This window comes from Neofelis nebulosa, chromosome 14 (genome assembly GCF_028018385.1).
Source record: "Neofelis nebulosa isolate mNeoNeb1 chromosome 14, mNeoNeb1.pri, whole genome shotgun sequence".
Lineage (NCBI taxonomy): Eukaryota > Metazoa > Chordata > Mammalia > Carnivora > Felidae > Neofelis > Neofelis nebulosa.
In genome coordinates, this window is record NC_080795.1 from 80,424,078 (window position 1) to 80,450,184 (window position 26,107).

At 54.6% G+C, this 26,107-nt stretch overlaps 1 protein-coding gene and 1 long non-coding RNA gene across 24 annotated transcripts in view; both read right to left on the bottom strand.

Annotated features, from left to right (window-relative positions):
• Positions 1-278: 278 nt before the first annotated feature.
• The window catches only part of PTK2 (protein tyrosine kinase 2), a 259,431-nt gene continuing 233,602 nt past the window's right edge, over positions 279-26,107 (bottom strand). For all 23 annotated transcript variants that reach the window (XM_058699208.1, XM_058699197.1, XM_058699198.1 and 20 more), the window contains 6 exons: positions 14,422-14,484; positions 10,878-10,917; positions 10,450-10,556; positions 5,995-6,150; positions 4,841-4,921; positions 279-1,527 (listed from right to left, as the gene is read on the bottom strand). In XM_058699208.1, coding sequence (XP_058555191.1) covers positions 1,315-1,527; positions 4,841-4,921; positions 5,995-6,150; positions 10,450-10,556; positions 10,878-10,917; positions 14,422-14,484 — 660 coding nt within the window. In that variant the 3' untranslated portion in view covers positions 279-1,314. The remainder of the gene's footprint in view (positions 1,528-4,840; positions 4,922-5,994; positions 6,151-10,449; positions 10,557-10,877; positions 10,918-14,421; positions 14,485-26,107) is intronic.
• On the bottom strand, positions 12,613-14,415 carry LOC131494705 (uncharacterized). The gene is made up of 2 exons (XR_009253564.1): positions 13,936-14,415; positions 12,613-13,874 (listed from the first exon to the last, which is right to left on the bottom strand). It is a non-coding gene; the product is annotated as an uncharacterized LOC131494705 (long non-coding RNA).

Sequence of the window (26,107 nt, forward strand, 5' to 3'; positions counted from 1 at the left end):
GAGGCCGCGACGCCCATGAGGACATCAAGGCCACAGAGGCAACGGCTCCCAGATGGACATCATTCCTCTCTCGACTTTGCAAGTGATAGGCAGAGATGGAAAGAAAGGCCTGATTTGTGTGCGGCCATCCTCCTGTGCTAAAATCCTTGACCTATCTAGAAGACAGGGAAAGAAGGACCAGTAATTGTCGAGAGCTTTCCTGTATGTTATCTGACAAGTCGCCTGAAAACTTTTAAAGGGTCTGAAGGAACCCAAAGAAAGGCTACTACACCGACAACTTTACTGGTAACACCTTTTTAATAGGTCAAAGTAACTGTACAGTTCATTATATTCTTCCTGAGAATAATTTATATCCCCCGACAAACTAAAGGGAGGGTATACTCTTCAAAATTACTTAACAGAATGGATGGTGTAACTGGACATCAAAAGAAAACCAACTCTCTCTGCTTTGCTTACTCGCCTCCTGGGAAGACAGACACAAGGAAGGGTTAGTCAGCTCTAGTGGCTGCAAGATAGTCAACATGGCTTTCGTCTTTCTTTATAAATTATATAAAAATGGAAAACAGGGATGGTTCCAGAACTTCTTCTCAATGCAGTTTGGAGGTGCTCTGGTGCAAAGCATTTCTGCTTCCAAGAGAAATAACATTGCTACAAAAAACTGGCACATTATTCTGGTGAAAAAAGACAAAAGTTTTTAGTGTGGTCTACAGCTAGCTTCCAACCGAATCTTCACATATCCAACAGGAAAGTAAAAGGCGGGAAAGACAGAAGGGTGGCTGTTGTTCTGTTTGTTTCTGAAATGACCCAAGTCTTCGAAATATAGTTCTGATGTTCTCTTAGAGTGCCGTTTGCATATTGCGACGGAAGGGCGTCCTCACAGCAGAAACTCCGGTCTGGCTGGCCACTCTGCACACGCAGAAGAGCGCTCAGCCCCTCGGGTTTCCCGGAATTCTCCGCCCGGTCTCCTCTGCCTGTGCGCAGCTGAGCTGGCTCAGGCCCTGCACGCACGGCCCCGCCTGGGCCGTTTCCACGGAAACACGCCCTCATGGGACGGTCATCTGTTCTTGGTGATTCTTGAAAGCTTCTCACGAACAATTTTCATTCTCAGAAAAATGCCACATTTTGGATCCTGGACTTTTCCGAACACCATGATTAAAGGAAAACAAAAGCAAACAACGAACTCAAATCAAATGCGGTTAAATTTGTCCGAGAGAGGTTCTGAACCGGCCGTCAGTCACAGCCCCGGGCACGGGCGGAGCCCCTCGCTGCTGGCGGGGCGCCGGGGCGCGTCCTCCCCGAGGCCCGGGGGGCCCCTCAGCGCGGCCTCGCGTGTCCGAGTGCCCTCAGTCTGGCCTGGTCGATGACGTCGAGTAAGTTCTTGGCGTCCACGGCCAGGGCGTGGGCGGCGGTCAGCATCTGCTTCTTGTGGTCCTGCTGTAGGCTGGTCATGGCGCACCGCTGGGCCAGCTTCATCTTGTTGATGAGCTCGCCCAGGTCGGAGTTCAACAGCTTCTGGGCCATCTCGATCTGGAAGCACAAGAGAGGCGTCGGGACGGGCTCGTTCCGCGCTCCGCTCAGGCAACCCTTATGCACCTGCCTTGGGCGCCTCCGGAGGAGAAACGCTCTTCCCCGTAAACAAACCTGCCCGAGGTAGACGGGGTAAGATCAGCGTTTCCTCTAGGAAACCGGCCGACAGAGTATGCACGCGCCCGTGTGCACCAGCAGCCCCTTTCCGCCAAAGCCCTCGGCGACCACGGATCTCAGTGACTGGCAGGACTCTGGCTTCTTAAAGGCATCACAGGTTCTGACGGAACCTCGGAGGCCCCCAGCCTGGCGCCAAGGAGACGCGCTGAGGTTGCCCAGCTGCCTGGCTTCCGGTTCCAGACAGAAACCTGGGTCTGGACTCGCCGTCTAGTGCTCTTCCTACAAGACCAACCATGGCTCAGGACCTGCCTCTGCTGTGCGAGAAGGACACCCCGGTCCCACCGCGGCCCTCCCAAACTGATGAGAGGCTGGAGCGGGGGCAGCAGTGGCGGAAGAAGCCGCCTCGGGGATCGGGATGCTCTGCTCGGGTGTCTCTCCCTCCCCGTCTGCTTATTCAGCCGGTGACGATTTACTGCTCGGTCCTTTACTGATTACTGCGCACACCCGTACGAGGCACTTGGTGGTGTGGATTAAGGAAGGAAACGGACACACTTGTGTGCAGTCTGGTGCGGAGAAGCCTGCGCACAACTACCTCCAATACGCTGGGATGAATCCACAACGGAAAGACACAATCCATTCGTTCTGGGAGGGTCAGGAGACTTCACAGGGGAGAATGACCGTAGAAGGAGGCTGGCTCCCTCACAAGCCGTGACAAGTTACCTCCGTCCCGCTGGGACAATGGGAGGCCTGGGAGATTTTTAGCGAGGGGAATGCCATCGTCCGGAGAGGAATTCTGGCAACAGGGCCCTGGTGGCCGTGTGGGAGTGGGAGGGAGGGGCGGGAGAGCCACAGGCAGAGGAGGCAGCTCAGAGGCTGTTGTGGGAACTGAGGGGAGGGGGGCGGCGGAAGGGAGGACGGACAGGCCCAGCCTGCGGCGTGATGCCGACAGGTGAGCGGCTGCTTGTGTGTGTGTGTGTGTGGGGGGTGGGGTGGGGGTGGGGGTGTGGGGAGAAGGGGGTTCCCGGAGGCAGGGGTGGCAAGAGCATGGTGGCCCCAGCAACTGGGAGCAAAACCAGGAGCAGAATGTCCTGCTGAAGGCAGACATCCAACAGCTCAGGCAGAGGTCCCACCGGAGGTATCAGATACTTGCATCCATGTAAGGGGCAGAGAGCCGCCAAGGAGAAAAAGCGTTCTGTAAGACAGGGGTGCGCGGCACCTTTGGGGACGGCCACGCTCAGGGCAGCCAAGAGGAGGAACCAGAGCAGGATGTGGGCCCGAGACACGTGAGGGAGGGTGGCTCTGAAGCCCGCGGGGGCCTCGCAGACGAGCCAGGATGGGGGCTCGGGGGGCACGGTCGCCGGTGGCCCCAGGCAGCTGCAGGGAAGGAATGGGGACAATCTGGCCCAGGAGGACCGGCCGCTCTCTCAGGAAGCACGAGGGGACAGAGGGACTGAGGAAGGCGGAAGCAAGATCAAATAAAGCTTCTCTCCTTCTTTTAAAAAGCAATAATCAACAAAAAATGTGTATGCGAGAGCAAGTGGTGCAGAAGCCTCAGGGCAGACGGAGAGGCAATTTCAGGCTTTATCGGCCGAAGTAAGAAGTTAGAAATGGCTCTGGCAAAACACTCATGTCAGGATACCACTTTCTGGCCTCTGGCACTGGAACTTTCCCCCTTTTGGCAAAACTCTCGCTCGTTGTGGAAGAGACCGATTAAAGTCCCAACGAGGTAGACGAGCCAGCTAGCGCCCAACCGGCTAGGAATACACAGGTACACCGCTCAGGCGACCTGAGGCCCTCTGCAAGGGAAGCATGGATACGGGCTGTGCCAGTTCAAGACGGGCGTCACCTGCACACCAGGAGCCTCGGACACAATGTCCCGAGAAGAACTCGACCTCGATCTCATCAGGAGGGAACGTCAGTCTTCGCACAAAACCCCTCAACTCCTCTCTGGGAATAAATACTCTCCAAGGTAACTGGCCTACAGCCTTCCAAGACGCCGATGGCAAAAAGACGGAGTCTGAGGACCTACTCCAGGAGGAAGCGGGCTAACAGACTGTCGCGGGGCATCACGTCAGAGCTCTGCTGGCTGTGGACTAGACGGTGAGGCTCCCGGGTGTGACCACGCACCGGGACAATGCGGGGTGCTGGCGGCCCAGGCTGCTGGAACCCTACAGCGCGTGAGAACCGCCTCCCGACTGGAGATACAGATGGAAACACTGAGGGTCAAACGGTTCACAGGAAGGAGACCGTGTGGTGATAACCAGAGACCGAGGACACAGATGAGGGACAATGTTAAAAGGCAGCGAGACTAGGTGGAGAATGTTCGGGAATTCTCTGCACTATTCCTACCACTTTTCTTTAAGTTTGACATCATTTCAAATAGAAACTAAGAAAACAAATGAGAACAGAGCCTGCTGGGCTGCAGGGTTAGGGACGGTGGGAAGGTACGTGCAGGAGCTGGGAGGCGTGGGGACAGAGTAAGAAGGGGGAGCAAGGCTGGGGCAGCCTCGGAACCTGGGGGACAGAGCCACATGTGCGTGTGGCCCGGGCGGCATCCACCTCAGGAGGAGACCGGGGGCCCCTCGGACAGCGCACACCCCTGGAGGCCGGCACAGCTGGGTGCTTTATTAAAACAATGCAGCTGTGTCTACTCATTTGTTAGTCAACACATGATGCACAATGGCCAAAAACGGCAAAAATGAGGATTACTGCCGAGAGACCGGGCTTTAGGTGAATTTTGATTCCTTAAAAAAATTTTAAAACACATGTTTTCACTCAAAAGGCACTTTTCGGTATCACCACTCTACGTGGAAAACCGGCACCGTGTGCAAAGTCTAATTTTTTCAGGAGAATTCAAGGGAGGAGGGTGGGCTGCCTCTCCCGGCTCATTTCCGTTGTCCTCTGGCCTCTCCCCGAGCTGGCGCTGGAGGATGTGGCCCTCACCCAGCCCTGCACCCGTGCTCCCCACCGTCCCCTACGAGCCGCCTGTCTTTTGGGCCCCGCCTCAGCGGCTGTGGAGCAGCAGTGGAGCGGGACGTGACCGAGCCCAGTGGGTGCCGGCCCATGCTGCCTCCACGGTGAACGGCCACGTCCTGGCAGGCAAGCCACAGCCCACGGGCCTCGCTGGTGGAAGATCACGACCTCAGAGCGCGTCCTGCCCGCACTGCCAGTGCAGGAAGGGGGCGCTGTGTCTTACCTCTCGGTGAGTGCTGGCTGGCAGGACTGGAAGGGTCTCGTCCACGGTGGCCAGTAATGTCCGCAGGGCCAGGCCGACTTCCTAGCAGACAAGACCACACCCGTGTCAGAGCACACGCAAGGACTCTCACGCCAGCAGCGCCCCTCCCCTCGGTGACAGGCCTTGTTTCCTTTCTAACGCTGCATGAACATTTCCGTATTTCTCTTCCTCGGTGCTGAGCCCGATCTGAAGTCATCAGGAATTTCTAACACTCAGATCTCTGAACTCTCAGGATGTGGTCCCTGGCGGGATAATCAGCCGGCCTCGAAGAGGAAGGACATCCTGACGCCTGCCAAGGCGTGGGCGAGCCTGTGCAGCGCAGTGCTCAGTGGCATAAGCCCGCCCCGAAAGGGGAGATGGGGCACCAGGCCCCGCCACGTGCACGGGGACGCCGCCAGCTTTGCAAGGCGAGGAGAGTCTTGGAGGCCAGCTGTCTAACGGTGTGAACGAACTTAACACCAGTGCAGACCTCGCGGTGGCTGGGACGGCAGATTTTGTGTTTTACGTGTTTTGCCGCAATTTTAAAAGAAGCGTCTTTTCAAGCGCACGTTTTGGAAACCCAGGCTTAGAGCCAAGCTTTACGGCGCTCCTTGCACCGCGGACACCCCTGAGCCCGCCCAGTGCCCTGCTCCGTGGGGGCCTGGCATCGCTTTTCAGAGCCTCTGGCACTCTCTTCCGGGACACCACGCCCTGGAACACAGCTTGGAAAGGCTGGGCTAGGCTAGCGGCAGGACGTTTGCATTTCTGTCTGACCCTCGTTAGAAAAGGCTCAGAGAGCAGCCACACTTCAGAGAGCTGAAGGAAACCGCACGGCCAGAGCCCTCGACGTCCCTCTCCACGACGGCCCCTTCGCCGGACAGCGTCTGAAGGACAACCGGCTCCCGCGTGCGCGAGCTGGTGCTCCCACGGCAGAGCCGCGTGTCCCGAAGGCGCGCACAGCGCTGGCCCGCGTGCTTTCACGCTTCACGCTACAGGCTGGTCCGTACGTGTGAGCAGCAACTACTACGGGACCAACGGTTCATCCCGACTCAGCACGGTCGCTGTGCGGGACCCTCACGCACGGCTCCCGAAGCGCCAGGTCTGACCCCGAGGGTCCCCGCGCAAGTGTGGTTTACCTTCACCATGGGAACGTACTCCTCCGGGGGGGCTGGCTGGATCTTGCTGGACATTTCGATGACAGCCTTCACCAGGCCCGTCACATTCTCGTACACCCTGTCGTTGGACCGGTCCAGGTTGGCAGTGGGCGGGGGGCTGATTTCCTGGGGCTGAAGCTGCAACACAGAAGCTGCCGTCACCTCGCCAGCCCCCACTAGGTGGCAGCACATCCCTGCAGCTGGGCGGGGGCGGGGGAGGGGGGACGGGGGGGGGGGGTTGGTCTTTAAAAGAGATCAAAGCAGATCACACCGAGTTTTTGGGTCTGACCAGGCTACGGCTCACTCGGAGGATGACAGGAAAGTAATCCATCCACGTGACAAGGGTCCGAGGCAATAATTTTTTTACCACTTTGAACTCAGTTAAAGGGAAGGAGACGGCATCACACACATTATACTAAAAGCCCCAGATTCTTCCAGAGAAGTGATTCAAGGCCCCTCCACAACCGTTCGCCAAGAAAGAATTCACGTATTTGGCATCTCTCTGAGGATTTCAGAGGAAGCTGGTCGAGCGTTCTACGGCAGGGGGCTCCTGCAGGAAGGAAGAACTAGGGCTCAGCGTGGCTGTCTCCACCCCCCTAACTTCGGAACGTGCGCGTTCCCTGCACGACTGTTAGGAGCCGGCAGGTGCAAGTCTGTGAAGCGACACCACATGCTGGCAGGTGTGGCGGCCGGGAGCCCAGCGCTGCCCTCGAGGGTGACGGGGCCTCGGCTCCTCACCTGGCCGCGTGGTGATGGTGACATAAAGGGGCTCATGTGCAGGCGCCCACCCCAGGGCCCGGGCACAGAGACACCACGAATGGGACCCAGGATAAGCCAGACTCCGACCGAAGGCGGGCGAGCACAGGGTCTGCGGAAAGTCCCCAGCGGCATTTAATGGCCCAAGTTGGCAACAGCAGGCACAGAACGGCAGCCTGTGTGTTTAAGGAGACTGAACCGCAGCAGGTGACAGCAGCTGTTTGCCGCTGGGTCTGCAGCCGGCGCTCGGTCCACACCTCTAGGGGCCACTCTGCCCCTTCGGGCTGACTCTGTCCGAGGAGCCTGGGACCTGGCTGTTCCGAGTTTGGGATTCTCTCTCTCTGCCCCTCCCTGCCTTGGGCTCTCTCTCTCTCAAAAAATAAATAAGTTTTGGGACATGGGACAGACGTGGACAGGAACAGTCAGTCACTGCAAAGATGCTCATGCCCCAGTCTCTGGCAGGTAAAAGGCTGTTTTTGGTGAGGAGCCCGGCAAAAGTGCGCCCCCCCCCCCCCCACCCCGGCTTCCTGATCTCTGCTACAGTCACATGCAGAGCGCTAGGTGTGAAGGAGTGGGACAGACACACACACATGATGTGCTTACCCTCCATGGCTATTGTTGAACGGGAGGTGAGGAAAAGTTAGAGAAATTTATCAGAGAAAGGGAAAAAAGAAAAACAGTATTAATAAAGGCAGCAGACAAAACCCCCACAAAAACACACGAGCAGAACCGGAAGGAGCGAGTCTGCAGCCTGCCTGCGGCCCTTGCTGCCGGTTGTCCAAGCACAGCAGCGGGCCGGCCAGGTGCCCGCACACTCAGTCACGAGGCCCGCCACACACCAGGCCGGTCTGCACGGAGTGAGTGAGAAAAACACGCAAAGCCTGAGAGGGACAATCTGGCAGCCGTGCGAGAAGCAAAGCACTAGGGACTTCAGAGAGAAAGGCACCGGAATATGCTCGCTGTCACCGAGAACCGCCCGCCGGGCTTCTGGGCCATCGGGAGAGGCTGTCAACCTCGCTCCCCAAGTCCGGCCCCCGGCGCCCTCGAAAACGGGCTTTGTCGTCAGCCCTAGCACCAGAATAAAGACCCCTGGCTTGGGGCTGCGTTTAGAGACATCAGAAGCTTATTTTAAAAACAAAAACGGGTGCCTGGGCGGCTCAGTTTGTTAAGTGTCTGACTTCAGTTCAGGTCATGATCTCACAGTTTGTGAGTTCGAGCCCTGCACTGGGCTCTGTGCTGACAGCTCAGAGCCTGGAGGCGGCTTTGGATTCTGTGTCTCCTCTCTCTGCCCACTGCACCCTCCACCCTGCTTGCCCTCTGTCTCTCTCTCTTTCTCTCTCTCTCAAAAAAAAAAAAAAAAAAAAGATTAAAAGTAAATAAAAAAAATTTCAAAGAAAACAAAACAAACCCTTCTTGTGAGCCGATTCTTATGGTTTAAGGCTCCCTTATTTGAAAGTCACAACTTTGATTTAATGCTTTTTCTTCTACAGCTTACACCAAGGCTATCCTATCGTAACTTAAAAGATCAAGCTAACTGGGGAAAGGTAGCTATCTTGCTTCTTCCTTAGAATCATCTAGAACAAGTGTACCCTTTGGTATAAGAGTTAGGCAGAATCTTAAATTTCCAGGTACAACCCTCCACAGAGTTTCCCTTGCATTAGAAAGAGGGAGGTTGTTCCTAACTGCATCACTTCAAAGACGACATCTCGTCTCTTACTTCCTGTGCCAAGTCATGTGGAGCCCTGTGACGTAGGCCATGCCCGGACCACACCAACATAAAGGCACAGTTTCCTGAAGAGCAGCCACAGGTAGGGCTCCGTCAGGAAGAACCGTCAGCATTCTGGACTCTCGGAGGCAAAGGCTGCTTTATGCTAACCCATCCAGAGCTTCTGTTCTATATTTGCCCTTCGCCCAAGGCGGGTCACAGAAGCACGGTCTCAGCGCTTCCAGGGACCATGCGCAGTGACATTCCCGAAGCAACAGCTTCGTTTGGACAGGCATCTGTTCCTGGGTTCCTATTTTCTGGAGCCTGACAACTTGGAGACCCCTGGCGGGTACTTAGGATAAAGTGCGGCCCTGTAGAGACGTCAACAGTTCCGATGGCTCAGGTGGGAGCTTAAAGCCTCAGAGAAGCCAGAATCAAAACAAAGCCACCAAAGAGACACTGATGTCTGGCTAAATGTTATCTGGATGAACTACATCTAAAGAGGAGTGTTTTTGTGTTAAAACAGTATTGCTCTTTGAGGCTGGATTCAGTAACCCCCACCAAACAGGTGGATAAGGAAGATAATACTTCATACTCTTTGTTTAAAAAATCTTTGCTTATACATTGTAAGTGAGCATGCTATTTCCGTGAAGATTTCCACCTGCTTGGTACATCAGAATACCCTGTGGGGTACTGGCGCTGGAAGAGTTGTGGGAGGTGCCCCCAGCACCAGCTGGGGAAACCGCAGACGCCAAGCCCCTGGGCCCCGAACCAGGAGCAGCACTGACCGCCAGGGGCGCCCTGGGCCCAGCGGTACCTGTGCTGCGTCCCGCAGAGGGGAGGCTGGTCTGGCTGGGTTCACTCCCCGGGACCTGCCCTGTGTCTGCAGGTGGCATCTTCTCTGCCTACAGCTACCTCCTGACCCCAATATGGCAACATACCTGTTCTCTCTGGAAATCAGCACGTTGGCTAAAGGCTGGCTCGGCTGGGGAGCCTGTAACCTTGAACACACCCTTTAACCTCTGTGAAGCTTGTGGTCTCGTGTGAAAAGTGGAAACAATAATCAGAGCACTGATCCTGAGGGAGGCTGGCGTGAGGGCAGGTCCCGGCACAGCGTGCATGCGGGTAGGGCACCCGGTGATGGTGGGTATTGGTGAGACAGCGTCTTTCGACGGAGAACACAGTTCCCGACGCTAAGATGCCGCCCTCTGCAGGAGGCACTTTTGTATGTTCCTCTAGGGAAAGCAAAGTTGCCAGTTGGACCAGCACATCACCTGACCACAGAGGTATTAAAACGTGAAAACAAGGAGTGGCAGACTTGGGAAACAGGATACATTTTGAGAGGAATACCCTCTCATGGAATGGCAGAGAACCCTTGCCTTTGCTTCTCTGGGAGAGGACGGCTGCTTGCGGGAGACCTGGGGCCCGACGCTGCGGGGCTGGCTGGAGCCGGGGTGGGGGGTTCGGGAACCCCGACGGCCCCAGTCCCAGCCGGCAGGGCAGGTGGCGCGGGAGGGCGCCTGAGCCGCACGCTGCCTTGCCTGGGGCTGGGTCCACGCAGCACACGCGCTTTTACACGTGTGGTCCCGCCTCCATCTGGAAAACGGTGGCAGTTTTCCACCACTTGGGAGACAGAGGGGCCTGCGGAAGGTCTCCCCCAGAGGCATCCTGGTTTAATTACTTTTTAAAACCAGAAACCATCCTGGTGCTTTATTCCAAAGAACCACTCTGCCTGATCAGAGGGAAACTACCTAGGAAGCTGAGCTCTGACTGAGGCCCTAGAATCTACCACGTGAGAGAAAAACAGAAAAGACAAGCTCCCGTCAAGCTTGTTCCCGCCTCCTGGACGGGTTCAGAGCCACACCAGACGGACGCCTGGGGCCCATGGCGGTGCCACTCTGCTCGTCCCGTCCTCGGCACTGACTCTGCTTCGTGTCACAGGTCACCGACCCGGAGCGAGAGGCTCGGACGCTCACCTTGACGCCCTCGTTGTAACTGTCCCCGGGGCTGCTGAGGCTGGCGAGGCTGCCCAGGTGACCGGGGGCTCCAGGCCGCGGCGGTTTCTTTGGCGGAGCTGCGGGATCTGGGAAAGGGAAGGTGTCCTCGTAAGTGACGTACAGTAACACACGGCCCAGACAGACACTGAACATGGGTTCGTGCTTCTGTCACACACACTAATCTTGGAGGGCACCCCATGGAGGCGTTTCTGACGCATCAGCGGGAAGGTCTGTTTTCCGATATGCTAGGCAGGGGCTGAGTTTGGTAAATATCATACTTGCTTTGGTCCACAGAGGAAAAAGGGTCACAAAGTCATGAGATACTCCAAAGCTAAGAAACGATATCCAGGTTAAACCCACTCCCCTCCACGTTATAAAAACTTGACAGATGTCACGTCTTCACTTACCTGGTTTACCCACAGGCTGATAGATGTGTTGGTTTCCTGTCTGTGGGAAGAGAAAAGGTCGGTCACTGTGCCAGTGGGCAGCATGGGGCGATGGCCTTCCCTCCCCTTCCGTCCCCTTGAACATCTGTGCTAAGCGCTGGGCTCTGAGACCAGCGAGACGGGGGTGGGGTGGGGGGCTGCCTTCAAGGCCTAGGTGGGTGGGGATCAGGAAAAAGCAAAGCTGCCAGCAGGGTGTGGGATACACAGGAGCGTGGACGGGAGCGGTCACGGACAACTTAAAATTTCCTTCAGAAAAACTACATCTCCGGATGCCTCCAGTCCCCACCTTTCAGAAGCACAGATCCAGGCCTCCCCAGCGTCGGGTCCGTTGCTCAGGAAGCCGCCTCCCTCCCTCCCTCCCTCCCTCCCGCCGGTCCTCCTCACAAGCAGGGGTGCGATCAGGAACAGTGACAGTGGGAGGACACCGTGGCGCTGGGGTGTCACTGTCACCCAGGGCCTGCTGCTACAGAGCCATCGGGTCCCCACGGGGCTCCCGGCCCAGACGAGAAGCCAAAGCACAACCGAAGTCCCGCCCAGGGACACCATCAAAGACTGTTCCGCTCAAGGCCAGGCCTGCTGTGCACTGTCACACCTGTGGTCCCCCGGACACAACCTACCCCGGGACGAAATGAAAACGGTCTTTTTACGCCTACACTCTACCTCTGGAGAGAGAGGCTTACCTTGCTCAATCTAAGATAGTAAACTAGTTGCCAAATACACATGTTTTAAGGTGCTTCATTCTGTAACGTGAAGGGATCTACCTCTTTAAGATACAAAGACTAGCAAGTGGGGCACACAATTAAAACTGGCCTCCCGGAACCACACGCACTTGCACACCCCTGGTCTGACACACTCACACACCTGTGTGGTGTGAAGAATGAGGGCTCCCTGACAACCCGTTCAGTGTAGCACTGTGCAGCTAACCTATTGATTTTTTTTTTTTTTTTTAATTTTTTTTTTTCCAACGTTTTTTTTTTTATTTATTTTTGGGACAGAGAGAGACAGAGCATGAACGGGGGAGGGGCAGAGAGAGAGGGAGACACAGAATCGGAAACAGGCTCCAGGCTCTGAGCCATCAGCCCAGAGCCTGACGCGGGGCTCGAACTCACAGACCGCGAGATCGTGACCTGGCTGAAGTCGGACGCTTAACCGACTGCGCCACCCAGGTGCCCCTAACCTATTGATTTTTAAATGTGTATTTATTTTGAGAGAGAGCAGGCACAAGTGGGGGAGGGGCGGGGGGGGGCCCTAAACAGGCGCCTTGCTGTCAGCACAGAGCCCGGTGCAGGGGCTCGAACTCACGAACCGTGAGAGCATGACCTGAGCTGAAGCTGTGTCAGATGCTCAAACGACTGAGCCACCCAGGTACCTCTAACAGCAGGTGCACATGACAGCACATTGCCAAGCCCGGTGGAAAAGGGAGAGGAGGACGGGGGCGGGGGGGAAGGGGGAGGGAAGGACACCGCAGGTTTCAGTAGGAAGATCAGGCCTTCTGAGAATGTGACCTGTGAGCACAGACTTGGGGTGGGGGAAGCCGTGAAGAACTCTGGGAGGGGCGTGGCCCAGAGACAGGGATCCCCCGGCAGGGGCAAACAGCACGTGAAGAACGAGGCAGCCAAGGGAGCCAGAGGATGAGTGATGGCGGAAAAATGCAGGAAACGTGGCCAAAACTCTAAAAGTGGACACAGTCTGTGAGTTGTGTTGTGTTTCCCGATCCAGGCAGTAAAATACACATACTTAAAAAGAGTTAAAACACAGAATTTTCTGGTTGATACTCAGGTAGCAAGGAAAGTCCAATTAACTAGAAAATTCTATTCTAAGAACATTCTGGGTTAATTCAACAAATCTATGTACAATGCACTGTGCTAGGCAATCCCACAGGTTGGCTCTGGGAGGGGAGGCTCAGCAAAGTCTCTGCCTTCGCAAGTCCTATGGACGAGCCCGTGGCCAGGCTGTGCTCTGGCTGTGCCGTGTATCCAGCCACGGGGCCTGGGCCTCGGAGGAGTCATTCAACTGTCTGGGGCTTTGCGTTTCCGGTTTGTTAACTGAGGCTGGTAACATTTACCTAACACAGAGTTGTCACAAAAGGAACATGCTGTCAGCCTATGTATTATTTTGAAAAGCCAAACACTTTCTACTTTCTATGCACACTGATGGGGTCGATTTCCACTGGCCAGTTATCAGTGTTTGTTCACTGTCTCATTCCTCCTTACAATCTCAGTCTTCCAGCCGAAGAGTTCTCCCTGAAGCCATGGTGCATTTCCCAAAGTCTTAGGTTGGAGCGTTTCAAGAGGTGGGCCAAACCAGATTGTTGTCTCTAGCGAAGGGCTGACGGGAGACGGAACACCGCCATGGTCGCGGGGTGTTCTCAGCACCCCCGCGGGAAGCGACCACGACCTGAACTGCACCGCTTGAAGCGAGCCATCATGTTGGCAAGTGCGCAGTCTGGCATCTGGCACCGCGACAGGTGACCGTGGTCTGGTTTTCTAGGAGCCTCGGTTTACTCCTCTGTGGGGTGCATGGCACCAGTCCTGACTACAGGAGAGCTGAGGCCTCAGGGAGGGGGCCTGAGGACGGCACTCGGCACGGCTCCTTCTCATCGGTACTAAGCAACCGGGCCCAGCAAATGCTCCGGGACCGCCAGTGGACCTGTCCCACACCGTCCATTCCACAGGGTGTTTCTGGAGAACCCTTCTAAGATCCAGGCGCAGCTCCCTCCCTTATGTGCCCACTCCACGCACCGTCTGGGGGCCTGCTATGTGCCCCGTGCTGGAACACACACAGTTCCCTTTTCTAGCAAAATTTCCTATTAGTGGTGTTCTCAATAGCCGCTTCCTTGAAAGGGGCTGACGTGCGTGCTGATCCTCAGCCTTACCAACTTAAGACAGACTGCCTGTCACTCGTTAAGCTTTCCCCTCTACGGAAGGAGACCTGTGTGCCGAGTAACTGGTCGTGTGACTTGCTGCTCGTGAATCAGCAACGTCCAATATTCTGCCCACAGAGCCCGCTGTACCAGCACATTCTGACGGGAAAGGCCCAATCTTCCCACGCTGGTGACTGAGCGCATCCTGTAGGGGCCAAGTGTCAGGGGCAGCTGGATCTCACGGTACAGATTGGAGAAGTCTTATTAGGGTGCATATCCATAGGTCTGTCACCCGGCAGGCACAGGTTTCTCTGTTGTACTGGGAACTTCTTTGACTGTTTAAAGAAATCTGCTTTTATTTTGCTCAGACACCTGCTGATGGAAATAAAACCATTTGACCTGTTGTCCCTAAAAGATCAGGGGAATATTTCCAGCAGGCTTTAAGTACATTTGGGGTAATCATAAACCAGCTCTTTAAAGAGAATTTAGGCATTGCCCCTCAAAGCACACACAAGAAAACAGCCTTGCTGTGGAAACTAGAACCACGCACCAAGAGGGCAGAACTAGTGAACAACAGCTCATGTGCAGCGACAGCATGCATATCTCCCGAGTTTTCCTGGCGAAAACCCAGCAGCTGCTTACCGGGCCCTGAAGACTCCCGTCCTCCCTGTCGATGCTGCCTCGAGAAAGCCGCACGTCGGGTTTCTATGGCAAAGGAAACAAAATAGGACAGTTTCATCCTTGCTTTGAAAATCACGGACGTATTCTGTATTAAGTCCCTTTCTCTTATGACACGTTGTTGTCTGAATGAGAAGAGTCGAAAGTTCCCCAGTTTCAGGAAAATCCTCAAACCCGGTGATGACAAACCCAGGTCCGTTGCCCCGGCAAAGCCCCTCCCTCCACATGCGCACAGCACACAGGAGTGTGCAGGAGCCCCACGCAGCACGGTGAAGTCCGCAATTCCCCTCTCTTCCCAGCAGCACAGAGTTTTCTTCCCGGCAGAGAGAACTCCAGCCCAGAGCGGAAAAGAACAAGAACCCCTTCCTGCGTCCTGGCAGAGCAAGGTTTACGTGTACTTGGCTGTACCCCCAAAGCAGCAAACAGTCCAGTCACACGTCACTCCCCTTCCCCCACCCAACACATACATGATACAGAAACCAAATGGATTAATCTGGATTTAGTATACGTAAGAGTACGCAAATCTCGTGAACCCCACACTAAACAGAGTAGGTTTCGTGCCATCCTGGCGGAGCTCGGCAGAAGGTTTGTTCCCCACGAAGACCAGTCTGTGCAGTGGCCTCTACCCTGCCTCCGTCTGTCCGTGCGCTCTGGCCACATACCCCTTCTCGGGGTCGTCGCCTTTGGCTTCCCCCGACAGGACTGCTCAGTTCTTGGTTCACAGATACCCTCTATTTGGCAGGGATCGTGCGGCAATGACTTCCCTCATTCGAAAGAGAACGTCTCGATGTGTCATTTGTGTGTCTGTACACCCTGCACCTGCAAGGACCCAGCACCGAGGACACAACCCATAAGCACTTGTGGGGTGTGGGGCGAGGAAGAAATGAGCTCTGTCTCTCCCTTCTTATAAACATATGTTTACAAAAATGAACCATGCCATAAAATGTTGTAGCCTCTGTACGACGTTATATAGTGGAAACTGGTAAAAACCACGTTAAAAGGCTGCACAGCATCCCCCAGCATGAAGGCAGTCATAAACACGTGACAGTGAGGCACACGGGCTCTGGCATCTGGTTCCCTGGGTTCGGATCAGGCTCCAACCCTTTTGAGCTGTGTGGCCTGGACCTCAATTTCTTCAGCTCCAAAACGGGGCAGTAATAGTACCCACTGCCCAGGCATGACGGGAGGACTAATTCAATTACTACTGGCAAAGCATTAAGTCAGTAGCACAAAAGTGTCAAGTAAGATGAAGAGTTCTGTTACGTGGTGGGGCAATCTTCAAATTTCGATGGTATAAACAGTTGTTGATAAACACCTCTGTATACAAACATTGGACGAAATCCCTGATTATTTCCCTGGACAGATTTCCAAAAAAAAAAAACTACTGAGTCAGAGGGTTTAAACATTTGAATGGTCCTGGGTATCAGCTGCCCAAGTGCTGGGCGGTCTGGATGTCCCTCTCCAGCAGGCACTCTCTGTGCCCTGCCACTAATGACCGTCATTTAAAACGGAGCCAATTCAATCAACAGAATACTGTATCAATCTGCCCTCCTGTCCTAAACATTAGAAATCCCTGCCTCTTCTCACTGGACGCCAGGCTCCGTGAAGGACAGAGGCCACGGCTGTGTGCTTCCCGTGGGGTCTCCAGGACTTGGTAGAAGGCAGGACACACAGGTGGGGGAAATGAAGCATCCACACAACTGCCCTGTGAACAGTGTCCACGCCCCGGGACAAAGCATTTAGCCTCCCGAAACCCACTCCTTGGCTGGAAAAGCCGTAGACTAATAATACCCACCTCCCATGGTGAATACAAGGATTACATACGTGCTTGGAACAGTAACGGGCACCATTAGACATTCAGGAAATACCTGCTGCAGGAAAGCTCCACTGAAAATGCAAGGTAGAAAGAAGCTTGTACAGACGAGGAACCTGAAGCTTAGAAGGCAGAATTATAGGCGTACCTCAGAGATACTGCAGGTTTGTTCCAGATCGCCGCAACAAAGCAAAAATCACAATAAAGTGAGTCAAATGAATTTTTGGTTCCCTAGTGACTATAAAAGTTACGTTTACACTACACTGTAACGCATGCAATAAATCGCGTTATGTTTAAAACGCTTGAATTAAAAACTATTCTATTGCTGGGGCACCTGAGTGGCTCAGTTAGTTAAGCGCTGACTCTTGGTTTCGGCACAGGTCATCAACTCACGGTTTGTGGGTTCGAGCCCCATGACGGGCTCTGCACTGACAGCGCGGAGCCTGCTTGGGATTCTCTGTGCCCCTCCCCCACTCGCTATCAGATACACTTTAAAAAAAATACTTTATTGCTAAAACATGCTAACCACATCTACTGACGCTTCCTTTCACGAACGATTTCTCCGGAGCAGGTGACGCTGTTTGACAGCATTTTACCCACAGAACTTCCTTCCCAAGTGGGGACCGTCCTCCAAGCCCTGCCACTGCCTTACCAACTAGGGTTCCGGAATATTCTAAATCCTCTGTTGTCCTTCCAACAATCTCCACGGCATCCTCGCCAGGAGGAGCTTCCGTCCCCAGAAAGCACGTTCTGTGCTCCTCCCCGAGCAGCACCTCCTCGCCCGTCAGCTTTATCCTGAGATGACAGCAGTTCGGTCCCGTCTTCAGACTCCGCTCCTGATCCCGGCCCTCTGGTCCCCACCGCCTCCGCGGGGCCGTCCTCCGCGGCTGTCCTGAGCCCCTCAAAGTCCTCCACGAGGGTCGGAGCCACTTCTTCCAAACTGCTGTCAGTGTTAACGTTTCAACCTCTTCCCACAAAATCACAGGGGTCCTTCGTGGCATCTAGAACAGTGACTGCTTTCCAGAAGGTTGTCAACTTTGCGCGGATCCGTCCGAGGACTCCCTGTCTATGGAAGCTATATCCTTTTTCTTTTTTAAATGTTTTTTTAAAAAAAAAAAACATAGGTATTTATTTTTTTGGGAGAGCGCAAGCGGGGGAGGGTCAGAGCGAGGGGGACAGAGGATCTGCGGCAGGCTCTGTGCTGGCAGATGTGGGGAGCCGACGTGGGGCTTGAAATCACCAACCGCGAGGTCACGACCCGAGCCAAAGTCGGACACGCAACTGACTGAGCCCCCCAGGTGCCCCGAAGCTGTATCCTTACAAAATGTATTTCCTAAGTAAGAAGACTCGCAAGTCAAAAGTTAACTCCTGATTCGTGGGCCGCAGAACGGATGCTGTGCTAGCAGCACGAACACCACACAAATCCCCGCGTCCATCCCTAGCGGGGCTCTGGGGTGACCAGGCGCCTTGTCAGGAGCAGCAGGACTTTGAAAGGAATCTTTGTTTTCTGAGCAGAAGGCCTCGAGGGTGGGCTTCAAATACCCAGTCAAGCGTGTCGTGGACAGATGCCCGCCAGCCGGGCTCTGTGGTCCCACCGCCGGGGCACAGACGGAGGACACCTAGCACGACTCCCCGGGCCCTCATTCCAGCACGGTCACTGGGCACCGGCTCCCTCTTGAAGTCACCAGCCGCGTCGGCCCCTCCCAAGAGAGCCAGCCCGTGCTCCGGGGCTGTCAAGGCAGGCTCCGACTTCTCTTGGCTGCGGAGGTCCGGGCCGGCGTGTCCCTCCAGGACCGGGCCGTCCCATCCACACCGAAAACCTGCTGCTTAGTGCAGCCGCCTTCGCTGACTATCTGAGCTCGATCTTCTGGAAAACTGGCTGCTTCGTCCCGCACTTGTAGGTTGTGGAGACGGCTTCTTTCCCGAACCCTCCGGAACCAGCCTCTGCTGGCTTACAGCTCTCCTCCCGCGGCTCCCTCGCCTCCCCCAGCCGTCGTGGAACGGACGAGAGGGAGGGCCCTGCTCCGGGCCAGGCCTTGGCTTAAGACAACGTCGTGTCTGATCTGATCTCCCATCCGACCACCCGACTTTCTCCGCATCGGCAGCGAGGCTGTTTTCCTTCCTTATCATCCGCGCGTTCATGGGAGAAGCACCTGTACTTTCCTTCAAGAGGGGCTCCTTTGCGCTCACAACTGGGCGAACCCTTTGGTGCAAGAGGCCTCGCTTTCAGCCTGTCTCGGGCTTTGACGCCTTCTCACTGAGCTTAATCACTTCCAGCTTTTGATTTAAAGTGAGACACATGTGACCTTTTCCCCCACGGGGACACCCAGCGGCCACTGCAGGGATATTAACCGGCCTGATGTGAGTGTCGTGTCTCAGGGAACAGGGCTGCTCGAGGACGGCGTGGTCCGTGGGGCCCCAGAACGATTACAGTCGTAACTTCAAAGATACTGATGGCAGGTCACCGCCACAGAAGTCTGAACTGCCGTGAGAATGACCAAAACGTGACCCAGACACGAAGTGAGCTAATGCTGCCGGGAAAATGGCACCAACTGACTTGCTGGACGCGGGGTCGTGTGTTTGCCTTCCATACGTGAAGAAGATGTGACAGGATGACGAACGCCCCGAGCTGCCTGAAGCAACATGAGGTGCGTGCAATCAGGCGACAAATACGTGGTTTGTTTTAACCGGAGCAAATGTATCTTTTAAAAAGTTGACTTATTTAGGTCATCTCTATACCCAGCCTGGGCCTCGAACCCACGACCCCAAGACCAAGAGCCGCATGCTCTTCCGGCTGAGCCCACCAGGAGCCCCTGACTGTAGGAAACATTTACTTTTTTACTTAAACAAAAGCAACTTCTGTTTCTTGTGTGCTTGCACAGTTAGGTGCCGTGTCCCACGTGTTTACGTGGGCATTTGGATCTCCAAACGAACCACATGAAACGACTTATTCTTGACGCACAGGATTCCCCTCACATTACACTTTCCCCAACACAGCGTTTCAGTTTCAGCCGAGAAAACCTATCTCTATAACGCGCACTTGTGTTCCACGAACAGAGGTATGTAAGCTTCTCCACGCAGCCAACAGCCTGTCTCAGAGGCGGGTGCCAGCATGGGGGACTTGAGAGAGCCAACACCGGCCGTCAGAGAGAAGCGGCCGTTCGTGCCTCTGCTCCTGGGTGAGGTGCGTGCAGAACATTCTAGATTTGAAGACGGTAATACAAAAAGAAGAAATTTATATTTGAAATCTTACAGAAATAGGTCACGCACATAAAGAATGTTTGGGGCTGGTTATCTGGTTATTTTCCCCATCAGGTATGCCTTCTCTCTCTCTTTAGGTATAACTTATATACATTATACACAAGCCCAGTGCGTTTTTACAAATGTGTGCCCCCACCTAACCCAGTACCCAGATCAAGACACTGTGGACACCCAGCAGGCTCCAGTTGAGGCCGGCCTCCGCCTCGCAGAGGGGACCGATCTTCTGACCCGCAGCCAGAGAACTCACGTTCTGCACAGTGCCTCCCCTGTGTCGGGGTCGTGAATGTGATCTCTGTGAGACCCGTCCCTGTGGGCGTGACGAGGGGTCTCGCCCACCGCGACCCTTGTGCAGCGTCCCACTGTGCGACCCCATCTGTTCTGCAGGAAGGGGCAGGTGGGTTACTTCCCGTTGCTGGTACCAAAAAGGACACCGGTGTGAACATTCTGTCCCTTATGGCCCCGGGCGCTGCGTCCTCACAGGCAGCAGGTGAGGGCTGAAGGCACGGTTTTAGGCTCTGGGGACCCAGCAACCACCAGCCACACCGCGGTCTCTTCTTTCGTGTGCTGTCACTGCGCTGTCATCACCTCTGGCATGCAGCCGATACAAGAACACAGGAGGGGCGTGGCCTGGCCCAGCAGAAAAGGGCCAGAGGGGGTCTCGCGGCGTGTCCTTGCCCCCCCCCCCACCCCAAACCCCCGCTTGGCGCTCCTCATGCGTAGACTGCCTGGGTCTGTCTGAGGGGGACAAACAGCTCAGACATTCATTTCCTTTTTCGGAAGACAAAGTCGGCTTTATAGAGACAGGCCTTTCTCGCTTTAAAATTAAACTCCTATCTTTAGCGCGGCACCGCATTAGAGGAGTACTGTGCCCGCTGTAAGGAATTCGAGACGGTGACACAGTCAGCCTGTCTTTAAGCCATGCCCAGTAGGAAAGAAAGCCCTCTGAGCAGGCTGACGAGGCTGTGGGCTCTCTCCGGCCAGCCGGTGAGGGCTCCTGCAGGCAAAGGGGCACCCCGGGAGGTCGCGGGCTGGATGGGGAGAGGGCCCACTGCCAGGAGCGAGTGCCTTAGGTCAGGGCTGGGCGGCCAGGGGCAAGCGGGATAAGGTGAGGGAGCCCTGACCCCCCTGGAGTATGCAAGGAAAGGCAGCAGCCGTATTTAACGGCAGTGACCGCCCTCAATGGTGTCAGTCCTAAGAACGGAAGATTCCACTCGACACCTGTTGATGCTCATCTATTAGAAAACGTTTGGGCGAGATTACTGACAAAGCAACTTGGGAGTCAATCTTTCAAACAAGAGTACAGCTCCTTACCCAGGGGCACAAGCTGGCCCCACAGAAGGGAGTAGGGGTGCTGTGCCTCGCATGGCCCAAGGACCTGTGAGGGTTGGGGATTTGTCACCAGGTCACGATGAGACAGAAACAGAAGGCAAGTATCTTTAAAAAATTCCAGAGCAATCTAAAATAGTAATTTTTAGGTCTGTGGGGGTTCATATAAACAAACTTGGCTCATGTTCTGCATATTAAAAGAATCTGTTTTTGTCTTTTCTAGTACTTGTTTTTATTTTATTTTACAAGGGTATCAGGCCTACAACGGTTGAGGAAAAAGCCCCCAAACAGACCCTCTGTCCCTGACCACTGGAGAAGCCTGCAGTGGGCTGCCTCCTGCCCAGGGCCCCACATTCTGAGAGGAACACGCGGGCCTTGCTGGCCATCTGCTAAAAATAGTCCACTTGTGGGCGCTCTGCCAACAGCAAAAAGGAATCAAGGCTTTATTTGTAACAACAAGCAAAGCCAATAAAAGCACGTTCCACTCCCAGGTGACGGCTGCAGTGCTCCTTTGCAGAATCCCCACAAGTGGCTCAAATCTCCCACTCGACCTATTCTCTTAGTGTTGGGTCAGGAGAGGCCAGAAGGTGTTCTGGGACCGTCCTCGGGAGCCTGGTGTGGGCTGAGGGATACGGTCTGGGATTTCAGAGGCTCTCAGCTGCCATGGAGCATGCCCTGAGTGAGAGTGAGAAGCCCTTTGGGGAATTCATGTGTACCCCCTTCTCCTCCCACTGGATGGATACGTGCTACATGTTTAGTCTTCAAGCCAGCCCTGGGAGAAAAGTATTACCCACACTTGATAGAGCATATTATACTTATTGTACAGATAAATGAATTAAAGCAGAGAGGGTGAACAATTTATATAGGGTCATAATAACCAGGATTTTTAATTCTCATGTGGCTGACTCCAGGGTCTAGATTCTTTCTAGTATTGCCTTCTTGAAAAGGACAGTCAAGGACAGGAAAGACCATTTTCAGTTCTAATGTGCAGCGTGCTCTGTTTTCCCGCCACTGCCCGTGCCCCTGGCCCCGGGGTCCCGCTAGCCTGCCATGGCCTAAGGGTCCTACGCTGTCTGTCCCCCTCACCCGCTGCGCTCTGGCCACTGCGGTGGTCTTTCTGTGCTCAGACATACTTGGCCCCTCCCGCCTCGCCTCAGGACCTTGCACTTGGTATGCTCTCTCCCTGGAATGTTCTTCCCATGTGTCCCCACGCTGGCCCTCCCCTCCTGTGCCGTCCTTTCTGTCACAGCGGCTGAATGAGGAGGCTGGACCTTGAGGACAAGACGAATGCAGAGACAGCTCACAGTCTAACGGACCAGTCAGTCATCCTGGGCAGTCATCCTGTGGTAGCCACTGGCTGATTTTAAGTGTGAGAATGAGAGGGTCAGATTTTAGAAATACGGCTGTGGCTGAGGCAGGGAACGGGGACGCTGACATTTATGTCACCCCCATCTCCTTGCTTCCGTGTCTCCGCCCGCCACTCCCGTTGGAAGAGGCCCCAGTCCTGGCCACGCGCTTCCCCTCACCCCTACCACCTACAATGCCCACCTGACAAACACCCCAATCAAAGATGGGGTAGGGAATATCCAACTCACCTGTGATACCAGCACTGCTTGGACCCCGTAGCCAACAGTGACAACAATAAGACATTCTCACTCATGGACGGCAATACTAAATCCTACCAGAACACTAACGAAGGATGCCAGATACTGCAAGAATGGTCAGTTACGGCTCGGGGCACCTGGGGGGGCTCAGTCGGTTAAGCGTCTGACACTCGACTGCCGCTCAGGTCACGATCTCATGGTTTGTGAGTTCGAGCCCCCTGTTGGGCTTTGCACCGACAGCATGGAGCCTGCCTGGTTTTCTCTCCCTCTGCCCCTCCCCGCTCATGCTCTCTGTCTCAAAATAAATAAATAAACTTAGAAAAGAAGAATGATCAGTTATGCCTTAAGTAGGGATTTAACTCTGGAATACAGGGCTAGCTCAAACCCAAGCAAAATGTCCTACATTGTGCATCACGTTACACTCCTTACAAGATTTTAGAAAAATAATGTATTTAAAATACAGAGCCAACAGTATACTTAACAGAAAAACTATTATAGACAACATCTTTAAGAATGAAAGCAGGCAGGGACCTAGTTAATATAAAAATTGGCAAGGGATGCCTCAAAAGAAATTGACGTATGTAACAAACACTGAAAATGGAGAAAGGAGATGCTTTCAACAAGTGACGTGTGTCAATTATGCCTCAAAAAATGGGGGGAAAAAGAGACAGCTGTGCATGCAGAAAACCCAAGGAAATCAGTCAGAGTTCATGTGATCAATACTGGAAAACACAAGGTAAGTGTCTAAAAATGAACTGCATATGCACACAGAAAATACAGACCCAACAAATCTGGGGAAAATGAAACACCATTAGAGCAGTGGCAGGAGCTCTGAGTGGATGGGCGGTAAGTCAGTAAGGGACGCGAGACACAAAATTAAGTCATCAAAGCGGCACGGGAGAAATAAAGGGCAGGGGGAACAGGTGGCAGGGAGGCCCCGACTGAGCAGAGACGTCCTAGAACCCAGGCCGTTGGGCAGGCGAGGCGCGGTGCGGACCAGGACCCCGGGGGGCATCTCGTACAGCCTCAGAGATGGGCTCTGAACGGAATCTGGGAGCCATGTGGGATCTGAGATGTCCGACGCGTGGGTGTGGGTTACACGGACTCACACACTTAACAGAGCTCGGCCGGCTGCACGCTCGAGGTCTGCTCATTGTACGTGCATGGTCTCAATGCCGAGAAAAAGCCCACAACTCACCAGCCGGGTCCTGAGCCTCGTATATAAACACGTGAAACCGCTCAGAAGACTGAGCGGTGAACCCATTAGCCGCTTCCCACTCCCTAAGCTTCGGTCACATCCAGCGTGGGTGGGGGGCTTCTGAGAACAGTCTCCTGAGTGGTGTTGTTACTCATGCTCCTTCCCTCTGCCTGGAAGGGATTTCCTGAGCTTGTCTGCCTTGCAAATTCCAATGGATCTTTCACCTTGGCTCAACACATCCGGGCTCTGGCACTGTCCCTGACCCCTCCAAGCACCCACGGGCTCCTGGTGCTCCCCCGCTGCACCCCAGCAGAGCAGCACGGGCCGGCACTCTGCAACCCTGAGCAAACCTTTGCTCACTCGCGGTCAGTCGTGCATGAGCTGGTGGTACTTACATTCAGCAGCTCTAGTTCGGAGAATCGGTAATAGTGACTTTTTATTTATTTATTTATTTATTCTTATTTATTTTTGGGACAGAGAGAGACAGAGCATGAACGGGGGAGGGGCAGAGAGAGAGGGAGACACAGAATCGGAAACAGGCTCCAGGCTCCGAGCCGTCAGCACAGAGAGCCTGACGCGGGGCTCGAACTCACGGAATGTGAGATCATGACCTGAGCTGAAGTCGGACGCTCAACCGACTGAGCCACCCAGGAGCCCCAATAGTGACTTTAAAAAAAATTTTTTTTTAATGTTTATTTATTTTTGAGACAGAGACAGAGCATGAACGGGGGAGGGGCAGAGAGAGAGGGAGACACAGAATCGGAAGCAGGCTCCAGGCTCTGAGCCATCAGCCCAGAGCCCGATGCGGGGCTCAAACTCACGGACCGCGAGATCATGACCTGAGTTGAAGTTGGACGCTCAACCGACTGAGCCACCCAGGCGCCCCAACAGTGACTTTTTAAAATACAAATCAATGCAAGAAAATATTCTGTCTGGGCAAAAGTATAAGATGGGCTAGGGAACGGCCGTTCTTGGAGCCCACTCCGTATCCAAACTGGCTCGCTCAGATTTCCGCACTAAACGATCACCACTGTCTGCAGCTTGCCTCTTATCAAGATATGCTTTAACTTAAATAATTTAGATTTTTGACAGCACGAAACTTCTGTTCAAAAGTAAACGCAGCACGAAACCTCTGTTCAAAAGTAAACGCGTCACCTTACCTATCCATGTTTCCTATAGCTCGCTGTAAACGTACGTACAGAAGAGCGCCCGGCAAGTGTAGTGTTAAAACTCCCCCCAGCACGACGCGCCCTCGCACGCGCTGAGGCCACACGACAAAGCAGCTGGACCGACCCTGCAGCAGGGTTCTGGACTGAATCCAGGCTCAGCCACACGTTAGCTGGGTGACCTCGGGAAATCCCGTGAAACGGGGGTGTCACAGGGAGGGTTCACTTCCTTTATCCTCGGTTCCAAAATCTAACAAGCACTGAAAACTGGTAATTTTTTTTTCTTTTGCATTTGAAGCAAGCGAATTTCATGGCACAACGTGACCTGAATGGACGTGAACTCTGTACCTATTCCTGTTAACATGAACATCCGTGTTTCGCTGTTTACCCCTGGGATGCCCCTGGAACACTACATAAACCCACGGCACGTGCACCACACCACATCAGCTTTCTCTGGTGCAACAATACTGGATTCTGAAAAACACAAAACCTTCCAGAATTTCGATTAAAGGATTCCGGACCCCTCTCCTCCTTGGGGCGGGGGGGGGGGGGGGGGGGGGGCTGGCCAGACTGGATTCCCCACACGAGAAATGCGTCAGGTGGTGGCAGCACGTGGGAGACGTCGCGTACAACCTGAGGGGCCCGACTGGGCCAACGGTGCGTGCTGAGGAACACCGCCTTCGTCCCGACCGGCAGCGGCGGAGCGTGGAGCGCGCGTGACGTCTCCGGGCCCCCTGAGCTCTCCGAGGCGGCAGGCGTGCTGAGGGCAGCCCCAGTACGTCCTGTGCTCAGGGCACTGGCCGCTCCAGCAGTGAAAACGGGCTTCCCTGAACCTGAGTGTGCGGGCTGCTCTAACTGTGAACTACAGGTTCAAAGAAACGAAAGCCACGTAGAAACGATGTCGACGAACGCTGCGCAACACAGGCTAAGGTCACTGTCTCATGACACCGTTACTCGGCGATTAAAAGCGTCAGTGCCTGGAAGACAGGAAGTGATGTGAGAAACGCACCCCCCACCACCCCGCCCCTTGTTGGTGTCTGGTCTCTCGGCCTACAGTCGAACAGCGTCTTGGCTTCAGGGAGCGTTTACTTGATCAAAGCACGAGGGACCGGCTGTGCCCTGCCCAGGAGAGGTACGGAGTCGAGAATCTGTGCCCGCAGGCCTGGCTCTGCTCAGCCATCCTTTTCAGGCCGCTCCAGGAAGACGGAACCAGCCGTGCAGGGGACGGGGGAGTGGGCTCTGAGGCCGAGGGCACAGGAGCGCGTGGCATGGGGCGCCGAGT